At 40.9% G+C, this 16,547-nt stretch overlaps 1 protein-coding gene across 3 annotated transcripts in view; it reads right to left on the reverse strand.

Annotated features, from left to right (window-relative positions):
* CCDC171 (coiled-coil domain containing 171) overlaps positions 1–16,236 on the reverse strand; it is a 387,879-nt gene extending 371,643 nt beyond the window's left edge. For 2 of the 3 annotated variants that reach the window (XM_028835151.2, XM_015117650.3), the window contains exons 1-2: positions 15,323–15,686; positions 8,862–9,017 (exon numbers count right to left, since the gene is read on the reverse strand). In XM_028835151.2, coding sequence (XP_028690984.2) covers positions 8,862–8,905 — 44 coding nt within the window. In that variant the 5' untranslated portion in view covers positions 8,906–9,017; positions 15,323–15,686. Of the gene's footprint in view, positions 1–8,861; positions 9,018–15,322 lie in introns of all 3 variants that reach the window. The other variant, XM_015117649.3, reaches the window with a different exon arrangement.
* Between the last annotated feature and the right edge of the window lie 311 nt (positions 16,237–16,547).

The raw sequence follows: 16,547 nt of genomic DNA on the forward strand, positions 1-16,547 counted from the left end.
TGAAAGGGCCTACTAAAAGAGCTCAGGTTAAATGCATGGAAATTTCGGAAAACAGGGAACAAAAAAGTAGTTCCTCCAAAGTCCAGAGAGAAATAAATAGGTTTTACACAAAAGACTAAGAAATATGTTTGACTATAAAAATCCCTGAAAGACAGCCAGGGCACGGTGGCTCACGCCTGTAATTCCAGCACTTTCGGAGGCCAAGACGGGCGGATCATGAGGTCAGGAGATTGGAGACCATCCTGGCTAACGCAGTGAAACCCCATCCCTACTAAAAATACAAAAATTAGCTGAGCGTGGTGGTGGGTGCCTGTAGTCCCAGCTACTTGGGAGGCTGAGGCAGGAGAATGGCATGAACCCGCGAGGCAGAGCTTGTAGTAAGCTGAGATAGCACCAATGCACTCCAGCCTGGGAGACAGAGCAAGACTCCGTCATAAAAAAAAAATTTAAAAATTAAAAATCCCTGAAAGACAACCTAGGCAATACCACCCTGGACATAGGAACACGCAAAGATGTCATGACAAAGATGCCTCAAGCAATCACAACAAAAGCAAAAACTGACAAATGAGATCTAATTAAACTTAAGACCTTCTTCACGGCCAAAAAACTATCAACGGTGTAAACAGACGTCCTAGAGAATGGGAAACAAATATTCGCAAATTATACACCTGACAAAGGTCTAATATCCAGCATCTATAAGCAACTTAAATTTATGAGAAAAAAAAATTCAAAAGTAGGCAAAGGACATAAAAAGATACTTTTCAAGAGAAGACATACATGCAGCCAACAAGCATATGAAACAAAGTTCAGTATCAGTGATCATTAGAGAAATGCAAATCAAAACCACAATGAGATACCATCCCACACTAGTCAGAATGGCTATTATTAAAAAGTCAAAAAATAAGGCCAGGCGCAGTGGCTCATGCCTGTAATCCCACCACTTCGGGAGGCCGAGGCGGATAGATCACCTGAGGTCAGGAGTTTAAGACCAGCCTGGCCAATATGGCAAAACCCTGTCTCTACTAAAAAATACAAAAATTAGCTGGACGTTGTGGCGGGCGCCTATAATCCCAGCTACTCGGGAGGCTGAGGCAAGAAGAACTGCTTGAACCTGGGAGGAGGAGGTTGCAGTGAGCTGAGATCACACCACTACACTCCAGCCTGGGCGAAAGAGCGAGACTCCATCTCAAAAAAAAAAAAAAAAAAAGTCAAAAAATAATAGATGGGGGCAAGGTTGCAGGAAAAAAGGGAACACTTATATACTAATGATAGAGAATGTAAATTAGTTCAACCATTCTGGAAAGCAACATGGTGATTCCTCAGAGAGCTTAAAACAGAACTACTATTCAACCCAGCAACCCCATTACTAGATATACACCCAGAGGAAAATAAATCATTCTACCATAAAGACACATGCATACAAATGTCCACTGCAGCACTATCCACAATAGCAAAGGCATAGAATCAACCTAACTGCCCATCAGTGACAGACTGGATAAAGAAAATGTGGTACATACACACCATAGGATACTATGCAGTCATAAAAAATAATGAGATCATGTCTTTTGTGGGAACATGAATGGAGCTAGAGGCCATTATCCTTAGCAAACTAACCCAGGAAAGGAAAACCAAATACCACATGTTCTCACTTATAAATGGGAACTAAATGATAACTCATGGACACAAAGAAAAAAATAATGGACTACTTAAGAGTAAAGGGTGTGGGAAGGAAGAGGAGCAGAGGGAAAAAAAAAAAAAAGGAAGAGGAGCAGAAAAATAACTACTGGGTACTAGGCTTAGTACCTGGGTGATGGATGGAATAATCTGTACAACAGATCCCCATAGCACGAGTTTGCCTATATAACAAACCTGCACATGTACCCCTGAACCTAAAATAAAAGTTTTTTTAAAAAGTCTGACATCATTTCTCAACAAAAACACTGGAAATTAGGAAATAATGATGCAATGCCTGACAAAATTCCAAGGGAAAAATCATTTCTAACTTAGAATTTTATACCCAACAAATCACCATCCAAAGACAAGACTATAAGAAAGACAATTTCAGATCTGCCAGGTCTCAAAATATTTATCTCCCATGAACTTTCTCAGGAGGCTAATGGAACATTTACTCCACCAAAATGAGAAAGAGAAAGACACAGGATTCTAGAAGTTGGGTACTCAACACAAGAAAACAGCAGAGGGATTTCCAGGATAGTGATGGGAGGAAATACTAAGATGACACATGTGCAGCAAAGCACTTAAAGGGAAATCTGTTCTAGCAGGACTGGTCAAAGCCTCCAGGAGTGATTTATTTAAGAAGCTGAAAACATGCCAGGTGCAGTGGCTCACACCTGTAATCCCAGCACTTTGGGAGGCCAAAGCAGGAGAATTACTTGAGCCCAGGAGGTTAAGATTGCAGTGAGCCATGATTATGCCACTGCATTACAGCCTGGGTGACAGAACAAAATGCTGTCTTTAAAAAAGGAAGAAGAAGGAGGAGAAGGAAAAGGAGCGGAGAAGAAGAACAAGAAGAAGAAGAAGACAAAAAACATATTGAGAGAGATTTATGTAATTTGTTTGGAGCATGAAGTTGATTGAATTCCTGGTAAGTTCATAGAAACTAAGTAAACAAACCAAATAAGAAAGCAGGTAATTATTAATCCAAGCAAAATAAATTGTAAAAGAAAGTAAAAAATGTCACTGAATACTACTACATGGGCTCAACTTAAAGTTTTCATAACTACAATAATGTAAACATTGAATAACTAATCTAAGATTATAATATCACTAAATGAAGAGAACAGAAAGGGAAGCAGGCAGGAATGAGAACTAAATTATGATCCTCTGTACCAGGACATCAGTAGATAACACTTAAAACTAAAAAAATCAATTAACAACATGAAAAAAAATTTTTAAGAGATGAAAAATACCACCTCAGAAAGTTGAAAAAATGATTGTTTTTAGGAATCTAGAAAGTGGATTTGCCTCAAAGAAATTAGTACTGCCGTTTTCTGTAATGACACTAAATAAACTTTATAGCACAATGGATTATTTAAATAATGTGCATACATAACTTTAATTTTTAAAATAAGACTAAAATAAAACTGAGATAATCAATGAAACCAAAATTTGGTTCTTTGAAAAGAGCAATAAAGTTAATAAACCTTTGGATAGATTAACAAAGAAAAAAAAGAAAAAACTCATATTATGAAAATAATGAAGAAGGAAACATCATTACCATCTAGAAGGATTATAAGGGAATACTCTGTATAACAGTATACCAACAAATTAAACAATTCAGATCAAATGGATGAATTCCTAGAAAAACACAAATTACTGAAACTAACTCAAAGGAAATAAAAAATCTGGATAGATCTTTAACAGATAAGGATATTGTATTATCTAACCACAGAGAAAGCCCAAGCACAGATAGCTTCACTGGCAAATTCTACCAAACATGTAAAGAAAAAATAATACCAATCTTTACATAACAGGAGAAAACACTTCCCAACCCATTCTATGAACCTGGCATTACTCGAATACCAAAACCAGACTAAGTTATCACAAGAGGGGAAAACAGATTAATATCCCTCATGAATACAGATGGAAAAATCCTCAACAAAACATTAGCAAACCAAGTAGCTGGGCATGATGGCATCTGCCTGTAATCCCAGCTACTTGGGAGGCTGAGGTGGGGGGATCACTTGAGCACAGGAGTTCAAGGCTGCAGCGAGCTATGATCACCACTGTACACTGGCCTGGGTGACAGAGTAAGACTTCATCTCAAAAAAAAAAAAAATCGGGCAAACCAAATCCAGCAACATCTTAAAAAGATTATACAACATGACTAAGCAGGATGTATCTCAAAAATATAAAATTGGCATAACATCTGAAAATTAATTGATGTCATACACAATTTTAACAAAATAAAGAGGCTAGGTATGATGGCTCATGTCTGTAATCCCAGCACTTTGGGAGGTCAAGGCAGGAGGATAGCTTGAGGCCAGGAGTTCAAGACTAAGTGCCTATAGTTCCAGCTACTCAGAAGGCTGAGGCCAACCACTTAAGCCCAGGAGTTTGAGGTTGCAGTGAGGTATGACCAGACCACTGTAATCAAGTCTGGGTGACAGAGCAAGACCCTGTCTCTAAAATTAGTTAATTAATTAATTAATTAGAAAACAAAAACTACACGATCATCTCAATGGATGCAGAAAAAGCATTTGACAAAATCTGACACCTATTCATGATAAAAACTATTAACAAACTAAAAGAAAATTTCCACACTTGAAAAAGGACATCTACAAATAGCCTACAGCTGGCATCATACTTAACAGTGAAACACTAAACGCTTCCTGTAAGATCTGAAATAAGAAAAAGAAATCTGCTATTAAAACTTCTAGTCAAGATGTACTAGAGATGTAGATGGTGCAATCATGCAACACAAAAGAAATAAAAGGCATGCATACTGGAAAAGAAGAAGTAAAACTGTCTTTAATTACAAAGGACATGATTCTGAAAGAAAATCCTAGAAATCCACTAAGAAAAAACAGACTAAGGCCGGGCGCGGTGGCTCAAGCCTGTAATCCCAGCACTTTAGGAGGCCGAGATGGGCGGATCACGAGGTCAGGAGATCGAGACCATCCTGGCTAACACCGTGAAACCCCGTCTCTACTAAAAATACAAAAAACTAGCCAGGCGAGGTGGCGGGCGCCTGTAGTCCCAGCTACGCGGGAGGCTGAGGCAGGAGAATGGCGTAAACCCGGGAGGTGGAGTTTGCAGTGAGCTGAGATCCGGCCACTGTACTCCGGCCTGGGCGACAGAGCGAGACTTCGTCTCAAAAAAAAAAAAAAAAAAAAGAAAAAACAGACTAGAACTAAAATCAATTTCAGCATGGTCACAGAATACAAGATCAATACACAAAAATAAATTATACTTCTATATACTAGCAATGAACAATCAAGAAAACAATCCCATTTATAACAGCATCAAAAAGAATAAAATAAATTTAACAAAAGAAATGCAAGGCCAGGGATGGTGGCTCATGCCTGATCCCAGCACTTTGGGAAGCCAAGGTAGGAGGATCATTTGAGGCCAGGAGTTCAAGACCAGCCTGAGAAACATAGCAAGATCTTGTCTCGACAAAAATAAAAAAAATTGGCCAGGCATGGTGGCACATGCCTGTAGTCCTGGCTACTCAGGAGGCTGAGGCAGGAGGATCACTTGAACTCAGGAGTTTGAGGCCACAGTGAGCCAGTATCATGCCACTGCACTCTAGCCTGGGCAACAGAGCAAGATCTTGTCTCAAAAAAAAAAAAAAAGTGAAAGATTTTTACACTGAAAAATACAAAATGTTGTTGAAAGAAATTGAAAAGCTAAACAAATGGAAAGACACTCCATATTCACATTCATGTAAGGAAAACTCAACATTATTAAAATGGCAATTCTCCCCAAATTACTCTACATAGTCAATATAATCCCTATTAAAACCCCAACAGACATTTTTGCAGAAACTGAAAAGCTAATCCTAAAATTTGGAAAGACAAAGAATTCAAAATAGCCAAAACAATCTTGAAGAAGAACAAATGGGAAAACGTTTGCTTCCTAATTTCAAAACTTACTATAAAGCTACAGTAATCAAGACAATGTGGTTTTGGATTAACAACAGACATGTACACCTGTAATCCCAGCACTGTGGAAGGCGAAGGCCGGTGGATCATGAGGTCAGGAGTTCAAGACCAGCCTGCCCAAGATGGTGAAACCCCATCTCTACTAAAAATACAAAAATTAGCTGGGCGCAGTGGCAGGCACCTGTAGTCCCAGCTACACGGGAGACTGAGGCAGGAGAACCACTTGAACCCGGAGGGCAGAGGTTGCAGTGAGATCACGCCACTGCACTCCAGCCTTGACACAAAGTGAGACTCCACCTCAAAAAAAAAAAAAGAACAGACTTGTAGATCAATATATCAGAGTTAAGACTTAGAAATAAACCTATACTTACACATGGTTAAGTAATTTTCAACAGAAGTACCAAGGCAATTCAATAGGGAAAGGTGAGTCTTATCAACAACGCTACTGCTGGAACAACTGTCTATCCACATGCGAAGAGACAAATTTAGACCCTGACCTCATACCATACACAAAAATTAACTTAAAATAGAGCACTAAATATAAGAGCTAAAATTATAAAACTTCTAGAAGAAAACATAGAAGAAAAATCTTCATGACCTTAAGTTAGTCAGAGATTTCTTATATACAAAACCAAAAGCACAACTCCTACAGGAAAAGAACTGATAAACTGAACTTCATCAAAGTTAAAAACTTTGTGCATTTCCATAGACGTTATTAAGAAAATGAAAAGTCAAGCCACTAAACAGGAGAAAAATGTTTGCATATCATATATCTTTTTTGTTGTTGTTGTTGAGACAAAGTCTCGCTCTGTCACCCTGGCTCAAGTACAGTGGCAGGATCTCAGCTCACTGCAATCTCCACCTCCCAGGTTCAAATGATTCTCATGCCTCAGCCTCTGGAGTAGCTGGGACCACACAGGCACACCACCATGCCCAGCTAATTTTCATATTTTTTTGTAGAGATGGGGTTTCGCCATGTTGGCCAGGCTGGTCTCAAACTCCTGGGCTCAAGCAATCCACCCACCTCAGCCTCCCAAAGTGCCAGGATTACAGGCATGAGTTACTGCACCAGGCCAGCAAATAAGATATCTGATAAAGGACTTGCATTCCAAATATACAAAAACTCTTAAAGCTCAATAACATGAAAATAAATAACACAATTTAAAAATAAACAAAAGATCTGAAGAGACATTTCACCAATGAAGATATATGAATGACCAAAAAGCACATGCAAAGATGTTCAACATCATTAATCATCAGGAAAATTCAAATTATAACCTCAATAACATACAACTTCACACTCACCAAAATGGCTAAATTGAAAAAGTCAGATAAAAACCAGTATTGGTCAGGATATGGAGAAACTGAAACCCTCAACTATTGCTAGTGATAATATAAAATGATCCAGGCCACTTGAGAACACAATTTGGCAGTTTCTTGAAAATTTTAACATAAATTTACTATATAATACAGCATTGCTGCTCCTAAGAATCTACGCAAGGGAAACAAAAACATATGTCAACACAAAGACATATGCAAATGTGCACAGCAGCATTATTCATAGTACCCAAAAAGTGGAAACAACTCAAATGTCTGTCAACTGGTATATGGGCATCATGTGGCATATCCACACAATGGAATACTATCAGCAACAAAAAGAAACGAAGTGCTGCTACATGCTACAACTTGACAAACCTCAGGAATATGCCCTGTAAAAGAAGCCACAAAAGACCATATATTATGTGATTCCAATTATATGAATTGTTCAGAAAAGGCAAATCTACAGAAACAAAGTAGATTAGTAGATTTTAAATAACTGTATCCAAATTCTAGAATTATAAAAAGTAATTTAGCCATTAAAAATTATGACAAGCTGGGGCAATGGTGCATGCCTACAGTTCCAGTTACTTGGGAGGCTGATGCAAGAGGACTGCCTGAGGCCAGGAGTTTTCAGACAGCCTGAGCAACATAACAAGACCCCACTTCATAAAAATTTTAAAATTATGATATATTGATGTGGCAAGAAGTTTCCCCAAAATTGAAAAAGCAGGATACTAAATAAGGTGAAATATTCTAATTTTTAAATACATATTTAAAAGTAGCCAGGCGTGGTGGCAGGCACCTGTAATCCCAGCTACTTAAGAGGCTGAGGCAGGAGAACCACTTGAACTTGGGAGGCGGAGGTTGCAGTGAACCAAGATCACGCCACTGCACTCCAACTTGGGCGATAGAGCAAGACTCTGTCTCAAAAAAAAAAAAAAAAAATTAGGGGGTGAGTAGCTTCAAAAGCTAAGTGGAAAACATTTGTGTAGCAAATTTATGGGTAAATTACGTGTTAGTCTTGGTACTTGTCCCACCCACATGTCCTTGCTGAAAAGGCAGTCTAGATCAGTCCTTCTCAAACTAAATATGAGGAGGGACTATCTTCACCCCACCCCATGATGATTTTGTAAAATATATTTAATGCATTATTTTTAAAGAAATTTTAAAAACAGAATACAACCCCAAATGTTTTATTCTTAGATTCAGCAAACAGAATATTACTCTGTTACATGACTATAAAAGTTTCTAAACATTTACTTTTAATTTCAGTACTTATTTCTTTGTAAAGCACACTTAGGAGAGAGTGGCACTACCCTACTTGGTCCAGTTTTATATTATAGACTCCACCCACCAAAGGTGAATGAACTAAAGGTAGGCGCCACACCCAAAGGCAGAAATCAATGGTACAAAAAAGATGAGCAACAGCAATTAGGTGTTACTTCTCGGAGGGTAAACTGAGAGATACCAAGTAAGGAAGTGAAACAGCCACGGGAGCTAAGACTAAATGAATGCTTAAACAGTAGCCATGAATTAGAGCTGGGCCAATGAAGAAAGAGGAATTAAAGCCACAGAGGTTAAAGAAAACAAAACAGAATTGTAAATAAGAAAAAATACAATGGAAAGATTTAGAGTAGTGGAAAAGAACAAGCAAGTCTCTAGTAACAGGAGGAAGTTCAGACACACGGACTTTTGTGGTCCAAATTAATAAAGGAGCACAAAATCCCCATAAAGTCTCTAGATTCAGTTCCAATTCTTATGAGGCTTCATTCATGCTCCTTCAGTCCCACAGAATTTCTACTCCCCTTACCATCCCATGAGAATTCTTACAATTAGCTCTACCAACCACTGACTTCTCCCTGATCCTTGCAACTAAAAACGTTCTTCAACTAAAAGGAGAGACTAGAGGCTTACCTTTGGGTATCACCAGTGCCATTACTTAAAGTATTCAAATTCATGATGTTTTCCAACTCTTTCAAAATATCCTGCTGTTTCTTAATGACATATTTCTTTCTTGGTGATTAAAATTGTCCAAGTTGTCTGTGGCTTACAGGTTAGATGATCTAAGGTCTGTTAAAATAGTAAATGATACAATAGCAGTTTGAGTCCTGATAGTATTGGAGATTTTTCTTGTTTTTTGGCTTATTTGTATTTTTTAAATTATTGTATAACACACATGAATACTGGTATTCCAAAAAGCTATAATGTTTTACTATATTTCTTTCAAAAAGGATTGGAAGCCGGAATCATGGTATGCCCCTGTGGTCCTAGCTACTTGGGAGGCTGAGGCAAGAGGATTACCTGAGCCCAGGCTTCGAGGCCAGCCTGGGCAACATAGTGAAACCATCTCTAAAAAATATTTTTGTCTAATAACAATTTTAAAATAAAAAGGATTGAAAACAACAATGACAAAATGTTAAAAAGGTGTTCCTTATTATAAGAAAGAAGTAATGATGAAACTATTAGATTATTTTCTCAAATGAAAAACAAATTATCTAAATAGTAAAAACTTATTCTTGAAAACATAAAAAGAATATGCAGTGCCCTATCTCTAGGGCATAAAATTCAGTTTGAAAGAAAATGAAGTCCAGGGACATTTTTGGGTCCCCAAAGCCTTTTTCATAAATGAGACATCAAAGATGCCAAGGTACTCCCAACCAAAAGATCACATGATAACTTTCAAAGTCCTTCTCCCAAGCAATCAAAGAGGAAGAAGGGAAGTGAAGAGTATCTGTCACTTACTCTGGCCTACCTTTTGGAACCTTCTTCTACAGGAGATATTTGAAATTATACAGAGCCAAAGTAAGTTACTTTACCACAGTGTTAGGAGTCTCTGGGTAAACATTTTAAGCAGAGAAATAACAATAATTAAGCCCAAATACACACAAATACAAATATGCCAAAAGGGTCTCCTGGTGTCCCTAGTGGAAGTTCGGAATCCTAAGAAAGACCGTAAGCTTTGGACTCAGAAAGATCTTAATTAAGACTCTAATAAATATCTTACAAGTATGTGGCCTTTGGGCAAGTTACTTAAAACTCTTTGGGCCTGTTTCCTCAACCATATAAAGGGAATAACTGTATCAATCTCATATATTTAAAATCCAGTAATATATTCAGCACATATTCAGTGCCCAGCCACCACCCATTTATATTACTAAACACAGAACTCTCTGAAAAAATACAATGATCCTTGATAAAGGAAGGGAGTGAGTGATACTTGGGGTGATTCAGTCTAGGGGAAAGCTGTAATAAATAATTGATAAGTGAAATTGTAGGTATATGGAGATATCTAGACCTCAAGGAGATCAACGAAAAAAAAGGAACTATAAAACAAATAAGCAGACTGAGCTGGAGACTGTATCTCAGTGCTGAGAACTGACTAACAGCTCCTACATATAGATCCAAAAGATCTTTACAACAGTGATTCACGTGGCTGATTGAACAGTCTGACCTAGGACAGAGGCTGGAATTTTGGCCAAGATGATGTGGGAATGGGGAGATCCCATCTCTCTAGGGACCTGAAAGACTAGGTGGGAAATAGTGGTAGACAAATGAATTCACCATCATTCATCTACTGAGCACCTACTACAGCGTCAAGCACTGTACTTGGTATTTTATATATAGAATTGTGATCCTTACAACACTGCAATGTAAGGATTATCCCATTTTTCTACCAAGAAAACCAAGACTGAGATTAAAAGTAATTTGAGCCAGGTGTGGTGGCTCACGCCTGTAATCCCAGCACTTTGGGAGGCTGAGGCGGGCAGATCACCTGAGGCTGGGAGTTCTAAACCAGCCTGACCAACATGGAGAAAACCCGTCTCTACTAAAAATACAAAATCAGCCGGGCATGGTGGCACATGCCTGTAATTCCAGCTACTCAGGAGGCTGAGGCGGGAGAATCACTTGAACCTGGGAGGCGGAGGTTGCAGTCAGCCAAGATCGCACCATTGCACTCCAGCCTGGGCAACAAGAGTGAAACTCCGTCTCAAAAACAAACAAACAAACAAAAAAGTAGTAACTTGAAAAAGTCACAGACTTACAGAACCAAGATTCCAACTCATAACTCTCTGACACTGAAGTCTAAGTTCTTTCTACAAGGCCACTGATAACACATAAAGCTGAATTGTAAGTTACCTTACCTGAGGGTTATTATCCTCCCTTTTTAAGAAAACTCATCTGATTCAGAGAGGCTCAACTGTCTTGCCCAAAGCCATTCAGCTATTAAGTGGGGGGCACCAAGGAATCTCTATCAAGCTCTTCAAATACTGTCCCAAAATCTTGTCACCTTATCACCATGCTCCTAAAGGTCAGACCCCAGGGAAACTTCCTTCGGAATGAAAGTAAGAGTTAGAACCTAGAAGGAATGGACCCTTCTGTATTTAAGAGTAATGTCCAAAGCACAAAAGCACGTACATGAAATATTCCTGTTTTGTTGAAAAGTTTAAATACACACACACACAGGTGGCACAACAGGCATAAACAGACCTCTATTTATCTCTTAGGAAAATAATTTCAGATAGTTAGGGCCCTAATCATGTTTTTGTATATTGGGCAGAGAAGTGTGGGAAGAAGAAGTTATCAAACTTTTAATAAAGTTGTTTCAATAAAGTTAATCATCATACTTCAGTGCATTATTTTGGCATCTAACATCTTCATATCTGAATGGTCCTCTAGAGAGATAGCATCTTCCATAGCTCAGGAGCAAGTTTCATCTACTTCTAGCTCATTGATATATAACCAGTAGAATACAGCAAAGATGAAGGGATGCCATTCCTATGATTACATTATATAAGACTTTTATCTTAGCAGACTGAATGACAATCTCCTGCTGGCCTTAAAGAAGCAAAGTGTCAGGCCGGGCACAGTGGCTCACGCCTGTAATCCCAGCACTTAGGGAGGCCGAGGTGGGTGGATCACGAGGTCAGGAGTTCAAGACTAGCCTGGCTCAGATGGTGAAACCCCGTCTCTACTAAAAATAAAGAAAATTAGCCAGGCGTGGTGGCGAGCACCTGTAATCCCAACTACTCGGGAGGCTGAGGTAGGAGAATCGCTTGAACCCAGGAGGCAGAGATTGCAATGAGCCGAGATTGCACCACTGCACTCCAGCCTGGGCTACAGAGTGAGACCCCATCTCAAAAAAAAAAAAAAAAAGCAAAGTGTCATGCTGTGAACTGCCTATGGAAGAGGCCACATGGCAAACAATTGCAGGCAGCATCTTGAACCTAAGGTGAAAAAAAGTTGAGTAACAGACAGGTAAGACAGGAAAATGAGTTTCCACACCAGCTCTGCCTGTGTGTCTTTTATTAAGTCTTCTTTTTTTTTTTTAATTTACTTCATCTTCCTTGCTGACATCAGCTCCTGATAACATAGAGAAAGAGGATTTACCTCTCTCTGTGTTCTAGGAAGACTAAATCAATGAAGGACCAAAGTTGATATGGTCAGTGGCTCAATTTGAACTATGATAGGATTCCCATGCAATTGAGCACGGCAGAGAAGGTGCAGTAAAACCTCCTTCCTCTTCTTCCACCAGGTGAAAAGGCAAGGAATGATGAGGACAGTCAAGTAGGGAGTTACAGTACAGTAATGAAAATGTCAATGGAATATGAAGCTAAGTTAAAGAACCGCAGTGCCCTTAAAGAGTATTTATTTTTGGCTTTCCTTGAAACTTCCACAAAGTTAAAATACACAATTTGGCCAAACTATGTGAGTAATTAAAAATTCCTTATGACATGCAATCAAAATCAGCCTTTCTCTTCTTCAATATTTAACTATAAATATTACTTTCCATTTGAAAATATTCAATTGATCATTATTTGTGAACAAACTGTATGACACAAAGTCATTCCCTGCTGTCATCATTCCAACTGTCACAAAAGTCCCTTCTCCAGGCATTATACTAAAAACTTTCTACATATTATTTCATTTCACTTTACACCGACCCCAAGGGGAAGATAATGCTAATATCCATACTTTATACATGAGGAAACCAGGGCTTACAGATATTCAATCACTTGCCCAAAGTCACATCTCTCACATCTCTAGTGAGAGGGTCAGGATTTACACCCAAGTTAACTGACTACAGAGCTCTGCTGTGTGCCTTGCTATTGGCCCTCAAGACACACTTCATCCCATCCAGGGAAGCATGTAAGACCTCACTTGTCAGGGAAGTATTTCTGCTCTTTGCTAGAGATTTCTTAAAAATATCATTTTTCCCCATATCCAAACTGACAAGCCATGGTCTTCTGAACAAAAGATTACTCAGACCTTCAGTCGATTCTCAATCCAAATAGCACCTTCACAGGTCTGGACCAAAACCAGGCCATCCTGTAGCAGTGATAGATAAAGAAAGGCAAGGTTCAAATTAGCTTTTTATGTTAATGTATTAATAGAGTAATCCTTTTTTGATAGTGGAATTGAACTAATGTCACCATTCCTACTAAAATAGATGATGGGATATTATGTATATCATTCATCAATGAGAAGCATTTTTTAAAATAGATTAAATGGTAATTGAGGTCAAGGGATCAGTGATCCGGACATCCTGAGAGGAGGTGCCCGCCAGAAAGGCGAATCTACTTGAGATTTCGGAGCCACTACTGGTAAAAAATTTTTCTACCTCACATCTGAGTCCTTCAGTTGGTCATCCCAAATGTACTCAGCTTTTAGTGTGTCTGCTCAGATCAGAGGAAAAATGACGGATGGGTGGATGAAAAGATGGAAACTCCTATGATTGAGCCACTTACTATATGCCAGATACTGAGATCAGCATTCCTTATTTCATTTAATCCCTTCACCTCTGTAAGATTATGCACATTTCACAGATAAGAAAACTGAGGCTTGGAGATGTTGAGTAATTCGTGTAAAAATATTCAGCAGGAGGCCGGGCGCGGTAGCTCACGCCTGTAATCCCAGCACTTCGGGAGGCCGAGACGGGCGGATCACGAGGTCAGGAGATCAAGACCCTCCTGGCTAACACGGTGAAACCCCGCCTCTACTAAAAATACAAAAAATTAGCCGGGCATGGTGGCGGGCGCCTGTAGTCCCAGTTACTCGGGAGGCTGAGGCAGGAGCATGGCGTGAACCTGGGAGGCGGAGCTCGCAGTGAGCCCCGATCCCGCCACTGCACTCCAGCCTGGAGGACAGAGCGAGACTCCATCTCAAAAAAAAAAAAAAAAAACAGCCAGAGAATGAGAATTCAAATCCACATCTGGCTAAGTCCATCCTCTTTCACTATGCAATGCTGTCTTCATTAGTAACCACACCTGTGTTGGAAGTGTTTTTCAGTATAGTTACATAATGAACCTTTAAAGGGAAAGTTTGGTTCTTAACATCAAAACAAGACCAAGACCAAGGGACTGAGACAACCAAAACGTTTTAGAATCAAATGAGACTTTAGAGACTAAGTCCATCCTCCTTATCTGACAGATAAGGAACCTAACACCTAGGAAGGTTAGGTGATTTGCCTGCGGGGACGCAGCTCATAAATGGCTGAGCCAAGACTAATACAGAACGCTACAAACTAAGACTATGCCCTTCATCTTTCCTCTTAGCAGCTTGCACAGCCTGTTTCCTCTGCATTTTATGAAAAACCATGTTCATCTTCTGCTCTACCATTGTTTTGTTGAGAGTAGGCACTAGCTGTTAAAACAAGTGACAAAAGCGTATGTTCTTTTCTCCAATATTATGAAAACCATAAAACATCGGTATGTCATGTATTCAAAAGAGCTGGACACCAACTCTTTCTAATAAAGACCTATTTATCTTATTTACATAAAATGTATACATGAAATACGTATTTTCCTAGGATCAATATCATAATGGAATAAAAAAATTCAAAAAGCTCCATTTCTGCAGAAAATTTACAGCTTCGGGAAAACGCACAGCTGACTCAGATTCTAAGTCTAAGTCTCTCAGACTCTGAGACTTGGAGGATAGGCAGAAGCTACAGGTGACAGTCTAGCACAACTCATTCTCGTTTATCAAACATTTGTAGAGTGTCTAGTGTGTGGCCGGCATTTAAAAAGGGGAGAGGGGGCAGAAAGACTTGGTACCTATCCTCGAGGGGATTACTGATTCTAGAGAAGGAAAGCGCTCCGCAGCAGTAAACCTAAGCAGCTCCAAGTCTCGGTCCTCTGCCTCCCCTCTGGTCCCTATCCGGCGCTCTGGTACAGCGGCAGCGATCTCCGGCTAGGATGCTCCACGCAGATCTTCCTCCAGGTGGGCGGGGAGACCCAGCCCAAGGAGCTGGAGGCGTGCCCCAAGGCGACGCCAAAAGTCCCAGGGCCGCCCCAAACTCACTCAGGGGCCCCTACAACCCTCTCAACACCTCCCTCCCAGGTCGTCCGCCTCGAACCCCCACACCGTGCGGTTACCTCAGGGGTCTCGCGTGATCCATGCTGCACACCCAAGACCCCAAGAGCCGCTCGAAGTCTCAGGGATAGAAGGAGGCTCAGGCAGCCCACGGGGATAAGAGCAAAAACTGTAGGAACACGACGGACTCTAGGACCCGGGAGGAGGGGGACAAAGAGCAAAGGGGTACAAGAAGGGACGAGCCCCCGGGAGGTGAAGTTTACAACTGCCACTTCCGGAGCTGAAAACACTCGGCTTCTCTCGCAGACCTTCCCAGACTTTCACAGGTCAACCCAACTCAAGCCCGGCCCCACTTCTTCCTCCCGCCTCCCGCAGCCCTCAGCCTGCAGCTCCGGGATACGTACTCCGAGAACGCTGGCTCGGATTGGAAGAGCCCGCCCGCCAAGCAGCGCGCCTTCGCTGAGGGACGAACGGGCGCATGCGCCGTTGCTGGGGAGCGGCGGGCTCGAGACCGCACGCGCTCCCGCTCCAGGAGCTCCGCGCTCCCGCTCCAGGACCTCCGTGTCCCCGCGCGAGGGTGCGCACTGCCCACGCGCTGCTGTGGCTGTTCAGCGTGAGGTGCACGCTTTCCTGTCTCAGTCGCCAGAGCCGAGTGGAAATGCAGATTTCCGGCTTCTAACCCCTTTTCCCTGCCTGCTGAATAAAAACCTAAGAGATCGGATCCCAGATCCTGCTTTTTGAAACTGGTTCTTCTGCCCATCTTTAGAGCCACAGCAACGGTGGGCTGGTCTCGAGGCCTGAGCAGAAATTCTCTGGGCTCGGGTTCTGCCCAGCTGCCTGGTTTACCTCTGTCTGGACAGCTGTCTGCCTGCACAGGGCTTCGTGTCCCCTCCTCCCGTCCCCATTGTATCCCAGCTTGGGGTGGTGTGCAGGGTCGGAAGAATGCATTGATGCTGTTGCAGCGCGTTTCATTATCAACATTACATAACCAGGCACATCGTGGAAAACGCCTCGGAGCCTTAGCATGTGTGTTCCCTATCTCTTTCCTCGCTTCTCTCGCTTTCTCTCTCTCACACACACACACGTACGTACGCACGCACCGTCCTCTTGATAATTTATACTTGGGTTTCTCCCGGTGGCTGCTTCATAATCTGCTGCCGCCTAAGGGAGACTGGAAAACCAAATCCTCTTTTGTTCCTTAACTTTTGAAAGCCTATTCCCCCAGAGAACAATGCAAATTGGCGGGATTTGATTAAAGATTTTATCTTCACTACCACCACCTCCTCT

The sequence above is a fragment of the Macaca mulatta genome, chromosome 15 (assembly GCF_049350105.2).
Source record: "Macaca mulatta isolate MMU2019108-1 chromosome 15, T2T-MMU8v2.0, whole genome shotgun sequence".
Taxonomy (NCBI): Eukaryota; Metazoa; Chordata; class Mammalia; order Primates; family Cercopithecidae; genus Macaca; species Macaca mulatta.